Consider the following 26,651-nt stretch of genomic DNA (forward strand, 5'->3'; position numbering starts at 1 on the left):
TTTAAAACAATGACCATACACGTAGCTAGAATACCTCTAGCATGAAAATTGTGGTATATAAAAGCCATTCTCATTGAAAGGAACCAGTGCTTGAAGAAATGGCTGATTCCAGGTGTGGGGTGAGAAGTGTGTAATGGTGATGCTGGAATATCTTCTCATATTAGAAAGTAAGAAAGCTTTCAAAGTCTACTAGAGTTGTGTCAACTTGAATTGACTCTTGCTAATGACCAGTGATTGAAACATATCAAATGTGTTTAAGTTTATGCTTCATAATGACTGAAACACACAAATATACACACACCCAAACAATACCTCATTAGTTACCTTTGGAGGATTCTAGAGACCCAACTAATTATTTTTTAATAAACATGTGTCAAAAATTATATTTAACTCATTTAATGAGGTAACCAATAAGATGTTACAACCAGTTCAAAGGAGAATACAAACACTGCACACATAGGTAATCAGGAATGCGAAATAAATTTACAAATAGATGTAATGAGTCCAGCATCCATGTGCTAATCTTTGCATTCCACCAGACAAAATCCATTTATTTTTCTATTGTGAAAAATCGTTTGCATTACTATGTGTATTCTACCACTTACAGAGTTATAAAATAGCTCAAAGACAGTGAAAGGCACAAATAACTCAGAAGAGTGCACTAAAGAGGACCTCCAGTGAAATTTTTTTGGGGGCCCATTTCAAAGTTTTGAACAAGTTTTCAAGACCCTCTCCCCACTCTTGATCATATTAATCTTAAGGATTATATTATTGATCACAGAAAAGTTTTGTTTCATTAGATTCAGCCTGATTATTTACACAGATGAAGCAACAGTATTAACTCTCCCTATAGGCCTACTTAAGTTTGTTTTGGAACTCTAGAACCATTTCTACTCATTATTTTGAAATCTGGAAAATCAACAAAGAATCAAACATATATCCTGCTTTTTCTATATGAATTGTACCCGAGGGTAGCAAAACCGTTGATGAGAGGAAAGTTTCTGTCTGTATACCTGGGAGTCAAAAAAAGAAGAAATGATGGAGTTAGACTAGTACTATTTTGGAAGCCCTAAAAAATTAATGGGTGTAAACAACTATCAAAAATGGCTGCTACCATACTAGAAAGAGAGACATTATTTACCTTCTGTTAGACTGACCAGACCTCTGGGTCTAACCACCAAATTACAAGAAATACAGAGGATGGACCTGCGTTAAGTGATAGGAGCAAAGTTTAGGCTGTAGGAAACTATATGACAAATGAACTGGTTTCTTCAACAAATTTCAAGGAAGAAAAACAATGGAGGGCGGAATCCATAAATTTCAAAATATTGAAGATTCATAACGACTTGCAACATATGGAACTCCTTTGTCTCCTGTGTAAGCTGCTTTAGAGTATTAAAAAAAATTGAGACAATTAAGGAATGGTGAACTCTGAATATTTGCTATTGATGAATTATTAATTATTATAAAGGTGATTATAAAAGTGATTATTTTTTATATATTTTTATGTTTTTGAAAAGAGTTGTTATTTTAGCAATACACACTTGAAGATTTATGAATGAAATCATACGATGTCTGATATTGGCTGCAAAATAATCTGGAAGAAAGAGGATGCAAATGAAACACAACTGACCCTGAGCTGATCATTGTTGAGAGTAGGTGATGGGTACTCTTCATTACACTACTTTCTCGGGTTTTGCATATGTGTCAAATTTTCCATAAAAAAATTAAAAGAAATAAACTTAAAGGCTTTCTAATAAACTTCTTTTATGTGATTTTTAGTGATTCCTAACTTGTTATTTTTAAGACTATATAAAACTATTTTGAGACTAATATATGGGATTTTTCAGGTTTAGCTTCTAAAATATTTTACGATGTAGTTCAAATAAAATCATACATAGTCACTGGCTATTGCTTTTCAGAGAGTTTACTTTATTTGATTTAAGGGAATGTGAATTAGAAATTTTGAGAAATAACAGTGTCCTTTAAAACACATACATGTTACTCATGGGATTATGTGATCAACTGAAAGCTTTTGCACGGCCAAATCAGTTTTCCTTCGAGCCTCTCCAAGCAAATAATCCATTTTTTGTTTGGTTTGTTTCCAGATAACGTTTTTCATGCTGCTCTCTGCAGTGTGCGTGATGCTGAATTTGGCTGGCTCAATTCTTTCCTGTCAGAACGCTCAGCTAGTCAGCGGCCTGGAAGGTTGTCAGCTGGTGAGTAATGACGTGCAGACCTTCTGGTAAAGGTCGGAGGCTTTGACTTTGCACAGAAGTAATGTAAAAAGCAATGTTTATTGTATCCTTGGATCTCTTCCGACGTTTCAAGGTTACAGGGGTTAAAGTTAAATTGATTCATTTCTAAAGATTCTCCCACATTAACACTTATGCTGCTCATAAATCAGTTACATGGTGTTTAGTGTTGTCTTAGAATGAATGTCTTTAGTAACTGTGCTATTTTTTAGCATTTGTCGCATTGATTTTTCTCCCGACCGAATTTTTAAAAATCAATCGTGCAAGTTGATTTTGAGTGCCAAGATACGTGCAGGGTTGCTAGTGAGTGCATCAAAACAATTTTGTTCTCATTTTTCAATTAGAAAAGAGAAGTAGCTTTTAGATCTAGGAAAATAGTAGACCGTGTGCTACGTACATCGTAAGGGATCGAGGAATGGTTTGTTGGATGGAGCCATCATCCCATATCATGACATCGCTGCTGGTACCGTAATACATGCCTCTGGCTAGAGCGGAAGTCAGAGTGTCCCATCACATTCAGTAAGGGTATATGTAGTTGGGCTCCTGATGGCCGTGCTGCTGGCTATGGGGGTGCTGGCGTTGGTTTCTGCAGCTTGGAGACTGCACAGGGCGTACCTTGTAAAGCCATGCCCACCTCTACCACTGCCGTGACCTTGTCCAGCCTGTGGCTCTCAGTTCTGAGCGGTCAGGGATCACACTGAATTAGCTGACGCTTGTCTAGAGCACGGCCAGGCCCGCGTTTCTTGGGCCGCGCTGTGTGGGTTCAGAAGGGCAGCTGCTGCCCTCTCCATTCTGTCCCTAGCAAGGCCAGCAGGTGTAGGGTCAGCTGGCCCTGGTTTCATGCTGCAACACCCACTGAGCCCCAAACACTAGCTGTGAGAGCTTAATCTTGTCATTTCTGTTCTGTGTGACCTGGCCCACGTTGATCAGATTTCATCCCATACGACGTCCACAGAGCACCCTCGGTGTGGTGCAGGGATCCCCATGGCTACTGAGAAGTCACGCCTGCTCCCCATCTCTGTCAGAAAGGGTGACCTGCCAACTTCTACCCGTAACTTGGTCAGCTTTTTAATTCCTAAATACTGGTGCTATGAATATGGTAACATCTGGCAACTTACATGGGGTTGTTGGCCAGTTTTTCCCTGAGCCTCAATTTCCAGTGCAGGGCCCTGTGAGTGGGAGACAGAGTCATTGGGGTGACGAGAAGCAACAGGGCCTGAAGGTTCAGCTCCAAAAGAAACCTAGTGCTCGGTCTGGAAAGGCTGACTCCTCCTGGTCTTACTTTCAGCCCGTTTCCCTATGTTTTATGCTGCATGAAAGAATAGGAAAGGAGCAATTTATATAAATACAATATATATGCAATTTTATATTTATTATGTATACATATAAATTCACCATTTATACTTTTTTCTTCTGTGAATTGACCAGGACCTTTACCCGTTTTGAGATTTACCTTATTGATTTGTAAGAGGTCGTTATATATTATGGTTTTTGAGTCCTGCAGCTTAGACTGGTCAAATATGTTTCCTAGATTGCTACTTGCCTTTTAATTTTACTTTTTGACATAGAAAAAAATTTAATTTTTGTGTATTCAAATCTATGGATGTTTTCCTTTGTGGTCTCTCAATCTTGGAGCCAATACAAAAGACCTTCTCCTTCTAACGTCATTGACCCCAATAATTTTCCTTGGTTATGGTGTGCTTTTATTCTTTATAGTTAACTCTTTAATATTCTGGAATTTACTTGATGAATTTAACTCTTTTCCCCCAAATGGGTAGCTAGCTAGTTTTCCTAAAACTATTTCCTGAGTAACTCAGTATTCCTCTGATGATTTGAAATGCCACCTGAATCATTAAGAGTCCTTTGGTGGCAAGCTACGAAGACTGACAAAGCCAAAGGCCATTTACTGGAAGGATGGTGGGGGCTAGAGATCAAGCATGGAAACTGGTTGGTTCCAAAGAGGCTTCTGTGGGTGCGAGACCTGACCTGGGGGCGCTGCAGTGGGAACCCTGAATTCACCAGGGCACAGATCTATGGGAGTGAACAATCCTGGTGGTTCTTAACCGTTGTCCATTTGCTCCAGTCAGAATCCAGGGAGGGAGCATTTTGATTGGTCGGGGCAAGAAAAAATGTGCTTCACTGATCCACCAAGGGGATCTGAGAGGTAATTCCTAATAACAGAGTGAGGTGCTATTAGGAAAGATTGGGAAGAGGGGAAAGCAGAAAATGTACGCTGGGTGGTCAAAAACCAGGCAGTATCTAACAGCATTATCATCTGTGCGTACACACAGATACTTACACACAGATACTTACGTCTGCTTGTCTATTTCTGGACTTTTCATTCTGTCCCAGTCCTATGTCTGTTTCTTCATATTCCAGAACAATACTGGAATATGTATTTACCGTGAAACTCTCTACTGTATTTTTATAACTGGTAGGGCGAGTTCTATCCCGTAACCCCATCCCAGACTTTAATCTGCTTCTGAAAATTTAGAATTGTTCTTGCCTGTTCTTAAAAGTTTAGTCTTGCAGATGAGTTTTTTAATTTTTTGTTCAAGACTCAAAAGGAATTGTTTTGAGATTTGAATTGGGATCACATTAAAATTAAAGATTACCTTGAATTGACATGCTGTGAATGCCATGTTTTCCCATTCAGCAAACTTTGGTTTATCCAGATTATTTTTATGAATTCCTTGGTACAGTTTTTGTTTCTCTTCAGTGTAGCTAGTACGCATCCATATCTGTGTCTGTGCCTTTTTCCTCTGCATAATTAAATATTAATTCATTCTCCCTGCATCCATATAAAGGAAATCTCTTTTCTATTCCATATTCCGAGCACCCTCTTTCAGAAGGTTTTTGGTAGCCAGACATTTTCTATGCATGTTATGTGTAGTATCATTTTTACACACAAGGAGAGTTTATTCTACCTCCCAGTATTCCCATTGCTTTTGTCAGCTAACCATGTACTTAGTGCCATTTGCACATCAGCACGTGGAGATTTTCCCAGCTGGTAAACAGAGAGCAGCAGAGGATTCCACAGGATGGATGATGGAGGGAAGGAGGGAGGGAGGGAGGGAGGGAGGGAGGGAAGGAAGGAAGGAAGGAAGGAAGGAAGGAAGGAAGGAAGGAAGGAAGGGCCGAAAAAAGGAAGGAAGATGGATGGATGGATGGATGGATGGATGGATGGATGGATGATTATTATTTAACCACTACTTAATGAAGGGTAAGTTAGGGATATTGCTAGTCTTGTAAAGTACGTTTTTAAAATTATCATTTTATATTGTAAGAGGCTACTAGTGGAATGGAAGACTTTCAGGGATTTTTTTATTATTTACATGTAACTGTACATGCCATTGAATGTACAGTTGAATCTTTGATCCTGTAGTTTGTCAGAAGGAATAATTATAATATTGTCTCCTGCTTTCCAGTATTTGTGCATCTTGTTTTGATGTCCTGTCTAGTTACTTTGACTAAAACTATCAAAATAACATTGGCTATTAATGGTGTGTTATCATGCTTTTTTTTTTCCTGACTTTAGATTCGAATTTAAATGATTCAAGCATGATGCTGAGAGATGCTTTCAGATAGCTATTTTTATAATGTTAAGGTGATAAAGTTTCATTTATATTTTACTAATAGTCTTTTAAATAAAATGGAGGTTAAATTTTATCAAAGTTCTTTTTGACATCTGTTAAGATTATATACAGAGGGTGCCAAAAAATGAATACACATTTTCAGAAAGGAAAACTGTATTAAAATTGTAATACTCAATATATACCGATAACAAAAGATGAATACAAGTCACGTTTGACTTCTGCAATTACAAGAGGTGCTCGAAGTGGTTCCCATCAGCGTCCGGACACTCCTGATGATGGCGAACTACTGCTTGAGCAATGCTGACCAAAGTGTCCACTTGAATACATGTTTTTGGCACCTCTGGTATTTTTTGCTTTGATCCATTGGCATGATAGGTTATATTAATAGATTCTCAGGAATAAGTCACAAGGAACATAACTGGAATGAAATCTCCATAGTTTTAAAAAATTTTTTCATATAAGAAACTATTAAATGTATATCTTCTCAGTGAAAATGAACTGAACTTGTCTTGGGCTTAATTTCACATAGTATAAAACTCTAATTTTATGTGATCTTTAAGTTCTATGAAGAAATTCATTTTTAAAAATGGAGAAAATGACAAAAAAGTTTAAAGATAAAAATCATGATAGACATACAATTAGGGAAATGGAAATAGGTCATGAAAATGAATTTTCTATGTGCCCCCCAAAAGGAAAGAATACAACATTTTAGATTATTTTTGAATAAGAATATAACATTTTAAATTATTTTTTAATAGTCTGGGATTTCCTTTCTGATCATCTTTTTACCTTCTGAAAATATACATTCCTGAAACACATACCATAGACGTTTTGGCAGATTCCATGTTTTCCTCAATCAACATATCTCTGAGTGACAGTTACCATAGAAACAGTCTCCTTTTGCTCTTTAAAATACCTATTGTGACTTGCACACAGTACATACTAAATAATATCAGTAGAACTGTATTCCCACTTCCTGTTTAGAGATTCACGTGTGTCTTGGATTCACAACAGAGAGATGGTGTCTCACACCTGGGAAGTTAAGAGCTATCTTTTCAACCAAAAATATCCATAGATAACCTGCTGAATTGGTCCATAGCGGTTTTCTTTTCTTTTTTTAATTTTTTTTAGTGGGGGATATTGGGGAATAGTGTGTTTTTTCCAGGGCCCATCAGCTCCAAATCAAGTCATTGTTTTCGATCTAGTTGTGGAGGGCGCAGCTCACTAGCCCATGTGGGAATCGAACCAGCAGCCCTGTTGCTGAGAGCTCATGCTCTAACCAACTGAGCCATCTGGCCACTCTCATAGCGATTTTCTTAATCAAGCCCACTATGGAAAGGCCTTTCTTATGGTTCTGCTGTATTTTGGAGATAAATCTAGTGGGAAACCACAGTTCAGTTTTGAAGTTGTTTGAAACTTTAAAGAACATGGGGTTTTATATTACCGAATGATAAAGTCCAATCTGTAATTGTGGTATATAAGTATATGAATATCCTGTATGTATGATTTACTGGAGAAGAGTGGCCAAGAAGATCTGAACTCTTCAGTAATGGAATTTGCTTCCTATGGCCACTCTCCTTCTTCCCCAGTTTTCTTTTTTTTTTCTTGTTTTTTTTTAGAAATAACGTTTACTCACAAATGGGTAACAGAGTCTGCTGATATTTATCTGCTAATATTTTATTTATGATTTTTCATCTCTATTCATGCATGCAGTTAATTTGTAGTTTTCATTTTTCTCCTACCCTTCCATATTTTGTTTCATGATTATAGTAATTTCATAAGAATTGGCTGAGAAACTTCAATCTAAGGAATTTTCTGTTCCTTGATGGATATTGATATTCCATGTATAATTCTCTGGACCTAGCACTATTTTAAAAAATAATTACTAGGCATAATTTTCTCTTCTTCCAGATTTTTTTCTACTTCTTTTTCAACTTTTGAATCACTTGATAATATGTATACATATATTGCTAACATTTTGTCGCTGTAGTCTTGGCCTTTCCACATTTTTAAATATGAAGTAATTTATTAAATTGTCTTAAAGATGTTTATGGTAACATTAAGTTCTTCTTTCTTTTATTGATATTCATACTGCTTTATATTTCTCTTCCTTTCTTGAAAAGTTTCACCAGAAATTTATGTTTTATTTATTTGAAAATTTAAAGTACCAAACAAATGCATCCATTGTAAAATTCCAAAAATACTGACCTGTAAAAAGTCCTGTTTACGTCCCCTTGTCAGCATACCCTTCTGGAAACTTCTATATGCAAATAGAGAAAGAGCTTCAGCTCTAGTCCATCCCTTTAACTCCTGCATTATATTCTATGGATGTGAGTTGTACACATTATTTACCAGGTCCCCAGCTGTAAGGCACGGAAGTGGTGTCCCACTGCTCATGTCACTAACACTGCTGAGCTAATTGTCTCAGACATCAATGTGCAGACACGTTTGCGTGTATTCATGTAGGGTCCTGTCTAAAAGTTGAATTGATGGCAAAAAGAGTAAATGCATTAAATTTTAGGATAGATATTGCCTTCCAGAAAGGGTTGTACTCACGTACATTTCCCCCTGGAGTCCAGAGATATTACCAGTATTGAAAATGTTTGCCAGTCGGAAGGATGAAAAATTAAAATTAAACTGCTCATCAGTTGAGCTATTTTTAATAGAAGCAGAACTGAATGTGCAGGTAAGTTGGGAGAGAACCTAGATCTCTATATTATTAAGTCTTTTTATTTGGGACCAGATTATATCTCTTCTGTTTTCAGATCTATCATGCCCTTGAGGGAAGTCTCTCTCCCAGCTCTTTTTCATAAAGTGCTTAAATATTTTGTACTAACTTTATTGCAGCTTGTAGGCAGTTTTTGATGCGAATATCAATGATATTTTTCTTCATTACATTCTATAATTGGTTGCTGCTATAATATTGTTAAGCTATTGATTTTTTAATTAAACTTTTCATTTTGAGAGAATTGTAGATTCACAATTACAAGAAACAGGACAGGGTGATCTATGTGGCTTTACCCAGTTGCCCCCACCCCATGGTAACATGTGGCAAAACTAGTCCAGTGTCATCCTCGGATATTGACATTAATACACTCCAGACACAGAACATTTCTGCCACCATGAAAGTCCCTGATGTTGCTTTTTTTATAGCCGCACTCATTTCCTTTCTACCCCCATTCCCTCCTTACCACTCACCCCCCCACAACCACTAGTCCACCAAGAACACTCCACTTCTGTGATTTTTAATTTCCAAAATGTTATGTAAGTGGAATCATATAGTATGTAATCTTTTGAAATCGGCTCCTTTCACTCAGCTTGGTCTCTGGACAGAAATCCAGGTTGTTGCCCGTCCCCAGAGTTTCTTCCCATTTTTCCTTGGAGCGGTGTTCGTGTCATAGTCTGTTTAAGCATTCACCTCTGGAAGGACATCTGGACTAATTCCACTTTCTGACAATTACAAATAAAGCTGCCATGAACCTTCCTGTGCAGGATGTTGTATGAACGTAAATTCTCATTTCTTTGAGATGAATGTCCAGGTGTGCAGTGGTTGGGTGGCGTGGTAGTGCGTGTTTAGTTTTTGGAGGCACTGCCAAACTGTTTTCCAGCTTGTCCATATCCTTGTACATTCCCACCAGCAACGGACAAGAGATCCTGGTTCTCCACTTCCACGTCGGCGTTTGGTGGTGTGACTCTTTTTTTTTTACTTTAGCCATTTTCAAGCATGGACTGATGTCCTACCGTGGTGGTTTTGTAATTTGTGTTTCCCTGATGGCTAATAATGTTGGACATCTTTTCATGTGTGTCCTCTCTGGTGAAATGTCTGTTCATGTCTTTTGCCCATTTTCTTTCTTCCTTTCTCTCACTCACTCACTGTTGAGTTTTGAGAGTTCTTTATAGTCTAGATACTAGTCCTTTTGTGGAATCGTGGTTTGAAAATATTTATCCCAGTCTGTAGTTTGCTTTTGCATCCTCTTAATGGAATCTTTGGCAGGGCAAAAGTTTTCAAATGTGAGGAAGTCTGTTTATCAATTCATGATTGTATGGCTCAGACTTTTGGTGTCAAGTCAGAATTCTCTGCCTCCCCTTAGGCCCTCGGTAGGGTGGGAGTCCCAGCTGCCCAGCAAGAGGAGTTCCAGCTCCTCCTAGTCCCTCCCTGGCTGGGAAGGGTGGGGGGCCTCATAGCTGCTCCCTAAGTGGCTGGTACTGGCACAGGGTGGCCTCATTACCAATGGGCAGATGGGCAGTGCTCAGTCCTGAGTCTGCACTGGGTGTCCTGGCCCACCTGACCTGGGCGGCGGAGGGGTACCTCCTTACTGCAGGGTGCGAGTGGTGGGGGTCTCAGTCTTCATCTCCACATCTAGGATGGAGGAAGCAAAACCAACAGAACAGGGTGGACCTGATGGGTCACCACTGAATGTAATGTTTACTGTCAACCTCAGCCGCCAAGAGGTGGCCCATTAACTTAAGGCATTCCCTCCTAGCCTGGCTGTCTAAGACTTTTTGTTTTTAAATCAAGAATGCATATAAATTTGATCATCACCTTTGCAACACCTGTGAAGGTGATCACACAGCTTTCCTCCTTTAGTTTCTTCCTGTAGTGGTTTGCACCGATAGATTTCTCAAGGCTGAGCTAACTTCGCATTACAGAAACAGGCCTTCCTTGGTCTGGGGGCACTTCAGGCATAAATATTATATTACATTCGCATTGTAGTATTTTATTTAAGAAGTTTGCATCTAACATGAGATTGCCCTACAGTTTTCCTTTTGGCTCTGTCATTCTCCAGCTTGGATATCAGAATGTGGCTTATTGAACAGAATGAACTTGGAAGCATTTGGTCTGATCTATGCTCCGAAACAGTTTAAATAACCTAGAAATTCTCAGGGTTTGTTGCATTTGGGGGAGTTGATTTGGCTGCTTTTAACTTTTTTCCTATGAGGAAACAGTATGAGATTTCTTTTTGGGGTGTTGAAAATGACCTAAACTTGACTCTAGCTGCATACTACTGTCAAAATACTAAACACCACTGAACCGTACACTCCACGTAGGTGAACTTTATGGTTTGTGAGTTATAGCTCAATAAAGCCGTTGCAATTTTAAAAGCCTTTTAATTAAGTACTCGGGCTTCTCTAATTTTTCATGTTAAATGTTTTTCTCTCCTTTGATTGAAAATTTATGTTTCTAACCACCTGTTTTCCTTGTCATGATTACTCTTTTTTTGAGTTGCTTCCTTGACTATGCTTTATTTTCTTGATCCCTTCTTCTTTCTCAAGGAACATTCTGTTCCTTTTCTGCCTGTCAGAGTTGCGTGACAGTCATACTGTGGTATAAGTTTTCCTGAGGGTATGAGTGATAGTGCTTTTATTGAGTTCATTCTAAATAGTTTATAATTTCACTTTTGATTTGCTTTGTAATCTAAGCATTCCTTGCACTGATGTCCTTAACTTCCTCAGTGGCTAGACTTTTTATTTTGCTATCCCTTTATAATTAATTTCTCCTTTTATTGTATGATAGCATGTGGCCTCTAATTCCTACTTTTTACAATCTGTTTTAAAAAATTAAGTAATTTACTACAGGCATAGTTTGGGGATGTGTTTTGTGGGCTTGAGTGTGTGTGTGAATATTTTGTCTTTGTTGGACTCAAAATTCACTCACATGTTGGTGGGTCTATGTCTGTGTCCATAGAGAGAGAGGTTCTTCAAATACAAATCCGGTCCTGTGCTTCCCGTCGCACTTGGAAGGCTGTGCCCTCCTCCGTGTGGCCTGTGTGAGTCCCCGCTTTGATGTGGTGGCTCCTACTTGCCAGCCGTCCACAGGCCCCGCCGCCCCCACCCCTGCCCGGCTTCCCAGGCTTTCCCTGGGCGGCGCGGGAGGTTGCCGTGCGGTGCTCCTTCCCATCTCTGCACCCTCCCTGCGGTGCTCCTTCCCATCTCTGCACCCTCCCTGCGGTGCTCCTTCCCATCTCTGCACCCACTCCTCCCAGCCGACCCGCCAAGCGTGCAGTGCTGTCCCCCGCCTGTCCCGCTGCTGCTCCCCGCTTCCCGTGGTGCCCCCGGCTGCGGAGGACCCACCGCGGCTCAGCAGCCTTTAGAACCCAGGCTCTGTTTTACTCGGGCTGCTCCTACGCCCTGCGGCCTGTGCGCGGCCGGCCCGCGCGTGGTTCCTTCTCGTGCCCCGATCCCCGGGTTGGTGGCATCTGCGCGCGGCAGGGCGTGGCCGGATCACCGGATCGAGAGGCGCCCCCACCTCTGCCGCTCCTTCTCTCGGCATTCTCTGTTTTCCTCCAAGCACTGGCACTTCCCCATCATCCCCTGCTTGGCGAAGCAGCACGAGGGGAAAGGCCACGTCTGCGTGGTGCCTCGTCACGCAGCCAGGGCCTGGCGCCGTTCCTGCTCCAGTGCGCGGGAGCGAATGGCGAGGCCGTCCCCACGGTGCTTTTCCGACCAGCCTGGGAGGAAAAAAGCATTGGGGGATTTTCAGTAAACATGCTGCTTTAGATGAATTACAAGAAAAAGCATTATTGGTTTTCACATGCCTCCTCGTGTTTTGTTTCATATGAGTCTGCTGCACAATGAAATATTAGCGCATCAGGCATGTGTTTAAAAATCCTCTTTATGACCTAATTCTTTCCATGTCGCGTGCAAAACTTTTAGACTAGTAGTTGCACACTTTTCTGTGTTTTTAAAGGAAAGCATAACAGACTGATTTCAAATGCAGATCAGCATAATGCATTAAGTATTTTGTCTTAAACTAAAAGATGCCGTTTTCCATTTTAATATGAGATAAAATATTGATAGAGCCTCGCCGTAAAGGAGGCGAGCCGCACATAAATTGGGATAAGCTGAAATTCTCTCGCTCCGCCTCCCACTCCCACCGCGATGGTTCAGGCCGTTTGGTACAAGTATGTATGTAGGTACATGCGCAAACAAACGTAGTTTTATTTTTAAACAAGCTTATACGGTGTACTTTGGTCCGGGACATTTTCGCTGCTCAATGATATTATTTTCGACATTACTGGGGACTGTTACATTGGGAGGCCCTCAATCTTCCAAAGGCAGCCGTGTGCCCTTCCCCGCCCCCACCCTGTACCTTTTTACCTGACAGGCGGTGAGACCGTCCCCATTATCTCCTATCGCGGGCGTGACGACAGTGCACGTGCGTTCTTGTCCTTGTTTTTGGTAAACTTGAAAATGGCCGGGTAATAAATATAAAGAAAACAAGTATGACGCCATCACTGTCCTATGGAGTGAATTCAAATTTGTGTCCTACTTGTTATTGGCAGGAAATAGACAGTTAGATGGAAATTTTCATAAAAAGTATGTATATATTTAACTCAGTATATGTACAGACGAAGATTGCAATGTGCTCTTCCATATGTTTATACAAAACTAATAGCGACGGCTGTGTGATGATGGTATGTGATGAGGGCTAGCTTCACTGAGCACCTACTGTGTGCCAGGCACCGCTCAGCGCCTTACATACCTTCATTTGTTTTCTCCTGACAACTATAAATAGGAGACAGGTACTGTTTTTATTCCCATTTTACAGGTAAGGAAATTGAGACCTTGAGCATTACATAGCTTTTACCAAGTCCTGGAGTTAGCAGGTGCTGGCACAAATGTCAGCCCGTGCTCTTAACCCCTAGGAAATCACTGCATTTCTGTTTTACATAGCACTTGAACTTGTGAAACAACTGAAAGAGAAGGACAGGACGGGAAGCAGTGGACAGTAGAGGTAAAGCTTATATCTTATGTATTTTTGGTCAAAGTAAATCTTTGAATACATGGAGACAGTTCTCCTGTATAGAGATTTCTCAAGGACGCTAAACCATGGATGTTACGTCACAACAAAGGGCTGTGACCACACCTGTGTTTTTCTGTCCCTAAATCCTTTCTAATTAGATGCATCACACTGCAGGGACGGTGTGGCATGTCCTTGTCAGCTGCAAAGCCTGGCTGTCCCTGATCCTGCTGGCCTGTGATCTGCACTCTAATTGGACCTCGCTCTAGTCTCTCGCCAGGCTTTCTATGTACCTGACCCCCCCGCCCCCCCCCCCTGCCCAGAACAGGGCAAAAGGCTGGCCTCAGGAGACCTGACACTTGGGGAGGCATTCTGATGGCAGGTCGCCACCTTCTCCTTCCAGGTCTTTGTGTTTCCGACTGGAGAGCTTCATCTCAGCCTCTCCTCTATGTGTGCCTCCTAGGGTGACGCGTGCTTCCCGGTAGGTGAGATATATATATATATAATCTGCCGTCTGTAAGCTGGGCACCCAGGAGAGCTGGTGGTTTAATTCAGTCTGAGTCTGAAGGCCTGAGAAGCAGGGGAACCTACGTCTCGTCCGCTGCGCAGCCGAGGGTAGAAAATGAGATGAGATGTCCCAGGTCAACAGTGAGGCAGGAAAACAGCGTGCAGATTCCTCCCTCTTCTGCCTGTTGTTCTGTGCAGGCCCTCAGTGAGCTGGGCGATGCCCACACACACTGGGGAGGGAAATCTACGTTACTGGGTCCACCGATTCAAATGCTCATCTCACCCAGAAACTCCCAGAAACAGTGTTTAATCTGGGCACCCTGTGGCCAGTCAAGTTGAAATAGCAATTCTTCTTGAGAAATTTGTAAGTTCACGTGAAATTGTAAGAAATAATAGAGAGAACACGACTGCACTTTGCCCAGCTTCCCCCAGCGGTAACAATATCACAACCATCATGTTGATTTTGATACAATCAACCCATCTGATTCCGATTCGCCATTTTTACGAGTATTCATTAGTCTGTCAGGGTGTGAGAGTGAGTGCATTGAGTTTTGTGCAATTTTGTCACCTGTGTAGGCCCATGTATTTACCACCAAAGTCAAGGTACTTAACTATTTCAACACTGCAGGGATCCCTCATGCGGGTCTTTTTATTACCACACCCACTTCCCTCCGGCCCCATCCTTGACTCCTGGCAACCACTAATCTGTCCACCATTTCTAAAATGTGGTCATTTCCAAGATGTTATGTAAGTGGAATAATACAGGACGGAACCGTTGGGAGTTGGCCTTCTTCCTTCGGCGTAATGCCATGGAGAGTCGTGCAGGTTGTGTGGATATCAGCAGTGCTTTGCTCTTCATTGCTGGGTGTACTCCATGGGGATCACGTATGACGGTTTAACCATGTGCTGGATGAAGGACCTGTGACCTAACCGGTGTTTGGTTATCGTGAATAAGCTGCTATGAACATTCACGTACAGGGGTTTGTGACAATCTCTTTTTCTTTTCAAAGCCTGGTAGAATTTCTCCTGGAGGCTCATAGCTGCATTTATTGCCAGTGCTCTGATCTCAAAATTGAAAGCATCCAGTAACCAAGCCAACACCAATTATGTAGCCACAGCCCTCCGAAGAGCCCCGCAGTAACCAGGGCAACCTGATTTATCCTCATCGCGATGAATAATAAATTACGAGAGGACACGGCCTCAGGCTGGACTGCTGGGGAAATGCTGGCTTTAGAGATGAAGGAAAACATGGTGGAAGGTCCACAGCCCCTCTGGGCATCTTGTCAGCCCTCGTCTCATCTCCTTCCCAGCCCCACTGAGGCCGAGACATGTAGCTTTCCTTCTCTTCATCATGGGTCAAGGATAGTCTTGACCTCTGTTGGCTTCACAGGAAGTTTTGCATTTGTCTGCCTTCTGTGGTTTGTTGTGATGACAAAGAATTTTCCCCTTTGTGGCAGCTCCATTCTGTTTGCATTCGTCTTCGTGTGAATTTGCCATTATCATCGGTGAACAGATTTCATGGCCAAAGCCGCCATTTGAGTGTTGATTCCTACCGCCTGTGAGGTGACAGTCCCACTGTGCCGTACACAGACCTGGAGAAGCTGTGGGTGGAACTGATTCCCCCGCCCCCACAATTGTTCCCAGAAGCTTCCCAGGAACTTGAAGGTTAACCATCGTCTATCCCGACGTGTGGGTTCTGACATACCATCTCCTCCTCCTTGGGAGGCCCCCAAATAGCAGCGCGTGTAGGGTTTTCCCACTTGGCCTGGACTCCTCCGTTCCTCTGAGCCTAGGGCTGGGGCTGCGTGTGTCTGGGGACAGAGCAGGGAGGGAGCCCAAATGGACAGCTTCAGACTTGACCTGATCCTCTTTGGGGCTCCTCCACCTGCCGGGTCCTCTGACCGCTGTGCCCTCTCCGGAAGGCCTGTCCTCATCCTGCTGAGATGTCCAGTGGAGGGATGAGGCCTCCCCCTGTGCAGGCTGGGGAAGGACCCACAGGTCCAGCCACTCCAGGACCAGCCTCTCAGGTGACCCTCTGTTCCCTCCTCCTCCTGGGCCAGCATTGTATTCAGCAGGCCTTCACTATCTGCTAGAGGTGTGGTCTCCAGAAAGGAAAATGAGCTTGAGAGCAGCTCTTTTCCAGGGTGTTGGTAGCCACCCTGCTGGTGTTGATTCAGCCGATGCGCTTGTGTCTGCTTCGTCTATAACCCCGTTAGCATGTCAGGAAAGGCTTACAGGAAAAAAGCGTGGGGACGGAAATGACAGGAGTCCTGTGGTGGAAGGGGGAAATCAGGAGGAGGAGAAAATGGAAGCCCCCGGCTGCAGGGGTCGGGGCCGAAGCCAGATGCAAACTCACTCCGGCCAGGGACCTGAGGCTTTGTCTGGAGGGAGCAGCTCCCAGCGGAGGCCTAGTGAGCCTGGAACTGGAAAGTTTTCAAAAAAAGCTAAGAACTGAGATTTTTATGTCAAGTCCCCCCATTTCACCCCAAGATTAAAAGAAAGTAAAAACAGTCACTGTCCCCTGAGCCCAGGCTGACCAGTGGGCAGCCCTGCCCCAGGTCCTTCCTCCCTTGGTTCTTGTCTGATTTCCCCCCCTTCTTTGATCTTTTCACACCTCGGAAATTGGTGAACAGATAGATCATAATTCGTTCAGGGCCCTCGAGGGGTCTAGTGCTATAGTAGTGTTTTCAGTTTTGCCTATAAGCGACGTTTTTCTCATGTCCACCTCTGAAGGTCAGGAGACTGTCACATATGCTTATGTCACATTAGAGACCAGAAAAAAATTGAAAACGAATAAAAATGTTCTTCATTGATTGATATGTATGTTATGTTGTGGTTGACAGGTCATTGCATCTGGAAATAGAATGACTCCAAGTGAGGCTGAGCCTCAGGGAGTGGCGACCCTATAGCTGTGCCCTCAAAGCTGGGGTGGGGGGAGAGCAGGCTCCCCCCCACCCCGGCCATTCCTGAACTCCTCCCCACGGGTCCCAGTTCTCCTCCTGAGCGCTAGCTGTGGAGGTAAGATGAGCATGGATATTATTGTAAAAGCAAGGACGAAGAGGAGGGAGCGGGGTGGTCCACTCAGCATACACAGCCCTCTTCCAGGAGAGTGGCCACACACAAGCATTAGAATACTAAAAATCTGAGAAGCCATGCAGGAGAGAGTCCCGTTTTATTTTTTAAAACACGATTTCACAAGTTAATTTGATCACAGAACCTCATTTAGGTTCTTTCCAATTTTTTTGATTGCTCCACACACTGCTGCTGTGAACATTCTTGCTTGAGTCTTGCTAGAAGAAGAATGCTGCCTGCTCCCCATTTTCCTGTTAGCACCGTCGTTCTCGAATCTTCTCCATCCCTGCCAGCCACGTAGAGCTCAGCTTTGAGTACGGGGCTAAGTAATGAAATTACTTAGAGTCTGGCCTTAAAATGCAACTCTACATAATTAACCAAAGGCGTCTCAGAAGGAGGTGAAGGTGACCCCCCCGCCCCCGACCCCCACCCATCCAGAAGAGCAAGCTCTACTTCGGGATGAGAACATCTCAAGAACAGCTGTTTCGTTTTCCTGTTCAGCAGGGAGGCTAGTGTGAACATTCCTAACTTACCAACTTACGCTGCCCTTGAAAGTGCGCTTTGAACAAAAAGGTCTTGTGAAAACTCCCAAGACCGTAGGACTTGTTCCCATGTCTGTGATGATAACCATGAAAGAGAGGACTCATGATTCTGGGTTGTTGTTCTCACGTGACAGTTGCTTCCCTGGCAGGAATGTTGCATTTGGCACCTTGACGTTCTCACACTCCTTAGATTCGCTTTCTGGAGGACACACACGTGATAAAAAACGAAAAGCCTGTGCTTCTGTTAGATTTACTATTTTGCAGTTGATCTGAGCATCTGTTGCAGAGGCAACAGCTAAATTAGCAAATTGATAGAATCCAGTGAAACCAAGACCAAAAGGAAGGTGAACTATCTGATGACATAAATGAAAAGAAGGTATTATTTTTTTCCCCTAAAAGGTCAGTGGATAAGGCTTGTTTGAGTTATATAATAAAAGCTATACTAGAAGTCCTGCTTTTTGGAATTAGATAACTTTTGCCTTAAGTGTTTCATATACATGCGCCCAGACATACACACACAAATAAACAAAACCCTCGATTCTCATCAGAATTGGGGTTTTAAGGGGATCTTTCTTTGATTATGTCCCCGCCGGACCCTGTGACGCCCTGTGACCCGTGTTCCAAAACAGTTAAGAACAATGTTGCCTCTCTGCCGTCAGCAGCAGCTTGCCTGCTTTCCTGCACAAGCACCTGCACCCTAACGGACTTCATTACGTGGAAAGTGCAGTCGGGAAACACTGATCAGTCATAACTGCCAGGCTTCTTTGAGGGAGTGAAACATCAAATGAAAGTCATGTGGAGAGAAAAAACAGATGTCAGCTTAAAGAAGGAAATTTAAATTCTGATGAGCTGGGAAGGGCTCAGAAGAATAAGCCTAATAGGGCTCAGGCTTCACAGAATGTACACGGGCCAGACGCAAACTGGTCAGGCCCCAGCATTGGGAGCACCTGGCGCCTGCGGATGGGTGAGGGGGCGCTGGAACTCAGCACACGGTCCCCTGAGCCGGCCCAGCGGGGCTGCCCGGCCCACAGCTGTCAAATACACGCCCGGAGCCCGGGACGCCAAGACCACTGCACATCAAGTGCAGCAGGCCCTGGTCTGCTGCTATAACCGTAGAACCAGCTCAGGAGGTGCTGGGCTGCTTTTCAGGGACTGCAGACCAGGACCACAAGTCAGGGAGCCCCAGCTGCTGCCACAGGAGACAACTGTGACCTCAGCTGCGCCCGGAACCAAAGTCTCGCCCCCACCACGCACACACGGAACCAAAGGCCCGGACACGACCGGAACTCGAACACCGGAACCTTTCGGAAGCGGAGGGTCCGCTGCGCAGGAAGGGCCGTGCTGACGCCCCTTAACCGTAAACGGCCCAGCTCCCGGGCCTCCAGTTAGAGCTCGCCCGCCAGCGCGTCTGCACGCCTGTCCCCGAAACCCTTACAACCCTGGGCCTGGTCCAGCGAGCAGGATGGATCTGAGGCACCACTAGGTCTCCGACTTCTCGGTGGATAAAGCTTTGCTCACCCCGAACTCGGACGCTCTGAGCGGACTTCCTTCCGGTGACACTGTCTTCAGTTTCTACTTAACCAAAGCTTTATTTTCCCATGTTCCCCGAATGGATATGTAATAAAGTGTTCCAAGGTGACGTGAGGCGTGGACGTAAAGTCACTGGGCCACGGGTTGGGGCCGGTGCTGCCGAGAGGTTCCCCGAGCGGCCTCGGCGGCCCAGCCACCGGGGGCCTGAGCGCCGCACCCTCGCTGCGTCTGCAGCACAGGCCACGTGGAGAAGGGCCGCTGTGAGCTGACACGCGCAAGGCGTGGCTCGGTCCTGCTCCCGCTCACCAGCTCTGTGACCGCGGCCAAGTCACAGCCTCTCTGAGCCTCGCTTTCCCAGTCTGTAAAGAGGGGTGATAATAGCGTGGGAAGCTCTTGACAGTAATTCAGTGTCACGTCATAGTTGCGGTCCTCATCACCACGACACGGTGATTCCGTGTCAGCCTGTAGTTATATGTGGATATACCTGTGTGTATATCGTCATGTGATGATTGGAAAAACTTGACTCAGAATATTTATGTTAATTTAGTCCTTAAAAAAGTCAAAAAAAAAATTTTTTTTTTTTCCCTTTTAAAGCTGGTGGATGACATAGGTAATTTCACTTTATGTTTGAGACTCTGGACATTTCTAACGTTATCATATTTTTAGATTATTTGACAAATTTACACAAATTCTTCCATGGACAAATGCATCTTCATAACGTATCACAAAACTAAATTGGTTTAAAACTTAACCTCCCTAGTGAAAAAGGTGTTCTTACTTCAAAATCTTAAGGTACAGTAGAATCAATTCATCTGCATATGTCTGTATCTACTATTTGAGTTACTTTTTTTGCATTGTTTTGTTCATAATATTCAAGATTCAGACTGAAATTTTAAAAATCCCCAACATTTCCCAAGAAATAAAAATTAGTAGAAAATCTACCACTATGTACTTATTAATAGTTATTGTCATTACTTATTACTCCCTCAGAGGAAATGTGCAAATCACTGATACACTATATAGTTTCATTTTTAAAGGATCATTTTTCTTTAAAAAAACAAAAACAAAAAGCGTATCAGTCAGTGCCCACTTGTGTGGCCTCCAAAACACAAGAAAGCTGAAGCCATTGCACCTGGAATGTGTTCGGGGGCTGCAGAGGGGCCCCGGAGTAGATGACCGGCTGAGGCAGAGTCATGGATTTGCCAAAGAAACTGTACGTTAAACTTACACAATGTTATATGTCAAATATATTTCAGCTTAAAAACACTGCTGAGATTTAGCTGTTACTGTATTTTTAGGAGACTTAGGTTAAGTCTCAGGTATTTTTAGGTTAAGCCACTGTTGGAAGGACTGATCTCCTTACCTCCCCTGCAAGGGTCAGCTCACCTTAAACATTCCTTCTAGGGCTTGTAGGCCCCCTGGAGGGTCAACCAGGCCAGGAAAAGCTGACTTTGTGGGGAAGCTGATCCCCCCCAGTGACGCCAGTCACCGAGCCTGGAGGGGAGTCACTGACTCTCTGAGCACAGACACCCCGGTCCTTCCAGAGTAGAGAAGAGCCTGGAGGTCTGGGAAAGGGCTCACATGCAGTGGCCACTGCTGCAAATGGCTTTGGACGCCTGGGGAGGGCGGGGGTGGCCCCTGTCATCCACCCCAGAGCTACCCCTGAATGCTGAGCTGCCAGCAGGCCTACATCGGGGAGGCAGAGGTAGAGTCCATTGGTCTCAGGCTTTCTTTGTTCACGGCACACTTGTGAATATGAAACAGTTGGGCAAAATGTTGAAGAATTAAAATCCTTAAAACTAAGCAAGTCTGTTATCGTCACAATGTGATGGTGGTGGTTTCTTAAACACCTTTCTTGAGGTATAATTCATCTACCATACTGCTCACTCACTCAAAGTGTTCCAGTTCAGTAGTTTGTGTATTCGCCAATATATTCAACCGTCATCACAGTCAATTTTAGAACATTTTCTTTCATCAGCTCAGAAAGAAGCCTCTCCCCCTTTAGCTGTCACTTTTCTACATCCCTGTTCCCACCTCCATCCCCAGCCGGACAACCATAACCTACCTTCTGTCTCTAGATTTTCCTGTTCTGGGCCTTTCAGATGAAAGGAGTCATACACTGTGTGGTCTTTTGTGCCTGACTTCTTTCACTCGGCATGTTTTCAGGGTTCATCATGTGTAGCGTGACGACTGGCATTTCTGGGGTCTCAGCAGTGTGGTGCAGTGTCCCTGAGGGTGGTCTAGTCCGCGTCACCAGGGCCCGTGTTTTGGAACTCCTCTACTGCCCTCAGCGGGGACCCTGCAGGACAGAGGGGTCGCTCAGAATGAGCAGGGCCGGGTCTGGGTGAGCCACGCTGTGGGGTTGAGCAGGTGTGTACAGGTTAACGAGAGCGTCTGTCAAAGTGGTGGATGCCTCGAAGTATTCAAAACGGGGGGTTAGTTGTGACACACCTACTCTCCAGCCAACATAATACAGTGAGTACCGCCAAGTGCATTTGCACTTGGCACTTCTGTCTCCTTCACCAGATCCAATGCTCACCCCGACCCCACGAACCCGAAGCTCAGACAGGCTCATTGGCTCGTCCCGGGTCACTCTGAGCATGTCTGACTGTCCCCCAGGCTTCGCTTCCTCCGCGTCTCCACAGCCCCTGGGGGCCCCTGGGATTCACAGGCTGCCCTCCTGAGCCCCCTCCACCCTTCCAGGTTCAGCCCCCCCACTGCCTTCCTTTGGGGAGTATCTGAAGGTCACGTGTCTGTCACTTTGTGCTTCTGTAAGAACCACGGGGCAGCCCTATGTTCCTGTCGTTTCAGCCCTGTCTCCTCCCGTAAATTAGAGGGACAGGCGGCCTGTTCAGTGCTCCAAAGAGATTCGTGAACTTCATTTGCAAAGCTTGGCTGTGTGAGTCCCAGTGACCTCCAGGCTGAGGGCCACTCCGGGAATAAATCTGTCAGCCTCCCACACACCAAGATGTCGAGGTCACAGAACTAATCAGGACGTTTCCAGAATTTGTCTTCGAATTAGTCACAAGCGCAGTGAAATAACTGATGGAAAAGATTTATTTTGATGTCTGCTCCCCTGGGGTCACGGAGGGGTTGTTTGATGTGATAAACTATGCTTTCCAGCCAAGCCCCGTCTCTTCCTACCTTTTCCCCGAGGAAGCTGTCTTGCCGTTTACATTAGGTCTTTCATTCGTTAATACCAAGATGGAGATACGATCATATGAAATAATTCCTTGCATGTCTTGAGACGTGGGAGAACAGCCTACATCAGGAGCGCTGGACTTTGTCTGCTTAATAAGAACAAAGGGACATGCTGAAGGGAAAGGCAGCACACCCAAGCCTGGAGGTCATGAACCCAACCCAGCCTTGTCTGCTCACCCAGGGTCATGGCGGGATGTGAACTTGTCGCCGGCGTGGAACATGACTCTAGTGTACTAATACAGTTCTAAGGGAAGAAGAAAAGAAAGCAAAACAACCATTTGGTGCATTTCTTACAGTTTCTTTCTATGAATTGATTAGACTCTAAGGCAGAAGAGCCGTTGTGGAAAGCCATTTAGCCCGTGTTCTCCTGGGCAGGGCCTCTTCCACTGGGGGCATTCGTGGTGCCCAGCGCTCACCCAGGCAGGAGGTTGCCTGTGAGCCAGGCTGTTCCAGCTGGACCTCTTCTCCAGGACTTGGAGTCTGCAGTAGCGTCAGTGATAAGGGGGGACATGAGGGACTTTGTCCCAGCTGCATCTAAACGAGATGGCAAATATTTTTGGTCCCCTCCATGTCCCCAGCTGCTACTTTGTAAGATTCAGTCCACGGTTCGTAGTCTGTTCCTGTTTTTGTAAACCTGTTATTTCTTTGCATTGCTAATTAATTCACGTTTTCGTAGATTTTCACATTTTCTGGCACAAAGTTATTCCTTACATGTTTTTATTTTCTCATATCCTCTCCATTTGTATTTCTGTCCCCTTTCTTATTCCTAATTCACTCTGCCCGTCTCCTGAAAACATGTGTTCTGATGGCACCTGCCCCAGGCCTGGCCAGTCCTTCGTTTTGAGACTATAGTTCTGAGACTCTTGGTTTGTTTTAAACAGACTCCACAGTCTATGTTTATGCCACTGTTCCTTTACATTTCCTGACGTTTTTATTGTTTTAACTTAGGTTCGTAGTCAAATACATGTTATTCTTACATGTTTTGAGACAGTTATGGATGAATAGCCTATTTTATCGGCACCCTTTAGTAAGCAAACTATCTTTTTCCTACTGAATTAAAATGCTATTTTTTTCGTATACTAAGTGTCTGTAGATTGCTGGTAGGACTTCTGAAACTTTTCTATCCCACTGAACTCTTTCTTTTTAAGCCATTACGTTAGTGTTTTGATTATAGCATCCAGATAATAAGTTTTATGTTGGTCAGGACATCCACTCCTGCCACTATCATTCTTTTCCAAATGTTTGGGATAATAATAATTTATTACTCCATAAAATCTGTAAAATAATTTTGTCTAGCTCTGTCTATTCCGTTCGGGTCCTGAATGCCTGTGTGTGTTCCTTGGGAAGGACTGGCTTTTTTCGGGTTGCAGCTCTGCATTTGGGGGCAGGCTGTGTGCCCCTACCCGCCCCCCCCACCCCCCCGCATTCAGGCAATATGTATCAGTCAGGGTTCTAAACTGGGAAGAAACCAACTCAAGCGAGTTTTCACCTAGAAGAAATCATTATACTACCCCAGAGGGCTCACCGAGTCTCCGGGATGCTGAAACCAAGTTTAGAGGCTACCCAGCCAGGAAAGGGGGTGAGGGCCCCAGGTCTGCAGAACTGCTTTGAGGAAGACCCCATCCTCGCCACTGGGCTGAGACCCAGCCCGTTGTCGGCGTGTGGCTAACCCTGCCGACCCCCCACTTTGGGCACGGCCCCCAGAACCTCAGCTCCTGCCCGCGGTGGAAACTGTGGGTGTCAGCTGCTGGGAGGTGGGGTGGCCACGGCCTGGGGCAGTGGTCTGTGCAGACCCCGCCAGGGCTCCTGCTCACACCCAGCCTCCGGCCCTCACTTCCCATCCCCCAGGCTGGGGGCAGATTTGAAGAATCTTTACAGGACAGTCCTGGACACCCACGTGGTCTCCGCCCCCCGCTCATTCGAGCACATGTAGAAATCCAGAAATAAAACTGTAATTATTTTAGAAGATCGAATTAAAAGAGCAAAAAGGAAGCATGAACAGGGAAAGGATAAACTCTCCAGAGGTTTAAAATACATGAAAATGAATGCTCTTGACCTAAAGATGTCCCTATTTTTTTTTTCAATCTCACTTCTCTGGAAATCTGTTTGTGAGAAATGGGTGTGTGTGTGAAGGACTCACCGAGTCCTGGGAACGAGAGTATGAGAGTGGACGGGCATGGCTGCGTGGGCTGCAGGACGCAGTCATTTCTGGCGCCTGAAAGCAGTTCCACTTCAGGCTGCAGGTCGGGGTCGGGCGTGCTCTGTGGGTCCTCTTGGGCTCCAGGCTTTGAAAAACACTCGAATCACATCTTTTTCTTTTCACGGGTTTTAATTTTCCAAGGCGTTTTTATTTACAAGATCAGACAATTAAGTTCGCGATCTCATCCTAGAAAAAGTGCTGCACACCTAATTGCTGAATATCACTATGGTCACCTTCCAAGTCCTCCCCTTGGGAAGCTATGCACCAACGCCAGTGCCTAGTCCACCCTTCAGAGCCATTTTGGAACTCTTCTTCTGGAATGGCCATCAGAGCTATGGTCATATTACCCTTGATGTCCTGAATGTCATCAAAATGTCTTCCTTTCAATATTTCCTTTATCTTCGGGTAAAGAAAGAAGTCACTGGGGGCCAGATCAGGTGAGTAGGGAGGGTGTTCCAATACAGTGATTTGTTTACTGGCTAAAAGCTCCCTCACAGACAGTGCTGTGTGAGCTGGTGCATTGTCATGATGCAAGAGCCATGAAATGTTGGCGAAAACGTCAGGTTGTCTAACTTTTTCATGCAGCCTTTTCAGCACTTCCAAATAGTAACCTTGGTTAAGTGTCTGTCCAGTTGGTACAAATTCATAATGAATAATCCCTCTGATATCAAAAAAGATTAGCAACACCGTTGCAACATGTTCGCGAACTTAATTGTCCCACGTCGTAGGATTTGGTGACGCCTACAACTCACCAGTATTGTGCACGCTGTCATGGTAAGATGTGGTGGCTCCTCTGAGAGCACACAGGACACAAGTCACTGCAGCTGGATAAAGTATGTCTCCAGCACGGGGGCGGGGCTCAGAGGAGAAGCAAGCAGCCCCTGAGAGGGAAAATCAGATGAGGCCTCAAGGATATAGCAGGAGTTGGGTTTTGACAGATGAGTAGGAGTTTGACAGGCTGAAGTAAGACAGGAACTTGCTGACCCTGGGAGCAGAACATGCCAAGGCACAGAGCTATGATAACCAGTCTCCATGCATACTTAATATGAGTGATTTTCTGTTTCTTTTATGTTTATCTCTTTCTGTGATTCATCTGTAATTTTCTGTAACTGTCTAGCTTAGGTTTCTTCAGATTTATTTTTTCCTTTGTCTTAATTGCTTTCCAAAGAGGAATTTGAGGTAATTCCCCCGGGTATTTTCCATGGCTTTAATCAACAAAACTCATGTTGGCTTTATTACGTAAAGAAAACCTGAAGGGGGGAGGGGTTTGAACAGAGGCATTTGCCAGTGTTTGTCACTGTATATAGCTCAGGCACGCCTGCCAGGGCAGAATGGCGTTTTAATTGTGAGATCTGTCTGTTCCTCTGTCTAGATTAAGTTTGACAGTGTGGAGGTGTGTGTCTGCTGTGAAATGCAGCACCAGTCGTCCGGCTGCGGCAACCTGGGGGAGACGCTGAAGCTGAACCCGCTGCAGGAAGACTGCGACGCCGTGAGGCTGACGTTGAAGGTGACGGTCAAGGCCACTGCTCATGCCTGCATTTCACCCCATGCATTGCAGACACGTTAGGGAGATTTTACTCATACACGTGTCCCGTTCAGTTCTTAATGCATCGAGGGAGGTTCCGTGCAAAAAGGGATCTCTCTGGAGGATTATAGATTTTGCACTTTAAAGGTACTGCTTTTTCTGGATCTCGTTGTCCATTTTTACCATTTCCCTTTCCTGCCTCTGACATATGTGAAGTAGGATGTAACTGGCCGGAAGAGGTCTTTACAGATGTGGATGTGATTGGTTCTGCTGCTTTGCTACCATTTTGGCTCTTTCAACCATCAGGGAACAGATGGCTGTTTGTTTTGCTTTTTTGAAAGCTATCTGGAAAATGAAATTTCCCGGTTTCTCCTGTACACGACCCGTCTCGTGTACAGCCTCTGATTTGTTTTTAAATGACGTGGAAAATTATTTATATTATTCCTTTCTTTTTCTTCCTACAAGTGTTTTCTTTTTTCACT

The 26,651-nt window shown here is 44.4% G+C and overlaps 1 protein-coding gene across 1 annotated transcript in view; it reads left to right on the forward strand.

Annotated features, from left to right (window-relative positions):
- Nucleotides 1-26,651, forward strand: part of ENTREP2 (endosomal transmembrane epsin interactor 2) — a 253,708-nt gene that overhangs the window by 190,273 nt on the left and 36,784 nt on the right. Inside the window, exons 3-4 of the mRNA XM_033100323.1 lie at nucleotides 2,109-2,219; nucleotides 26,017-26,151. Of these exons, the coding sequence (XP_032956214.1) occupies nucleotides 2,109-2,219; nucleotides 26,017-26,151 (246 nt within the window). The remainder of the gene's footprint in view (nucleotides 1-2,108; nucleotides 2,220-26,016; nucleotides 26,152-26,651) is intronic.

The sequence above is a fragment of the Rhinolophus ferrumequinum genome, chromosome 28 (assembly GCF_004115265.2).
Source record: "Rhinolophus ferrumequinum isolate MPI-CBG mRhiFer1 chromosome 28, mRhiFer1_v1.p, whole genome shotgun sequence".
Taxonomy (NCBI): Eukaryota; Metazoa; Chordata; class Mammalia; order Chiroptera; family Rhinolophidae; genus Rhinolophus; species Rhinolophus ferrumequinum.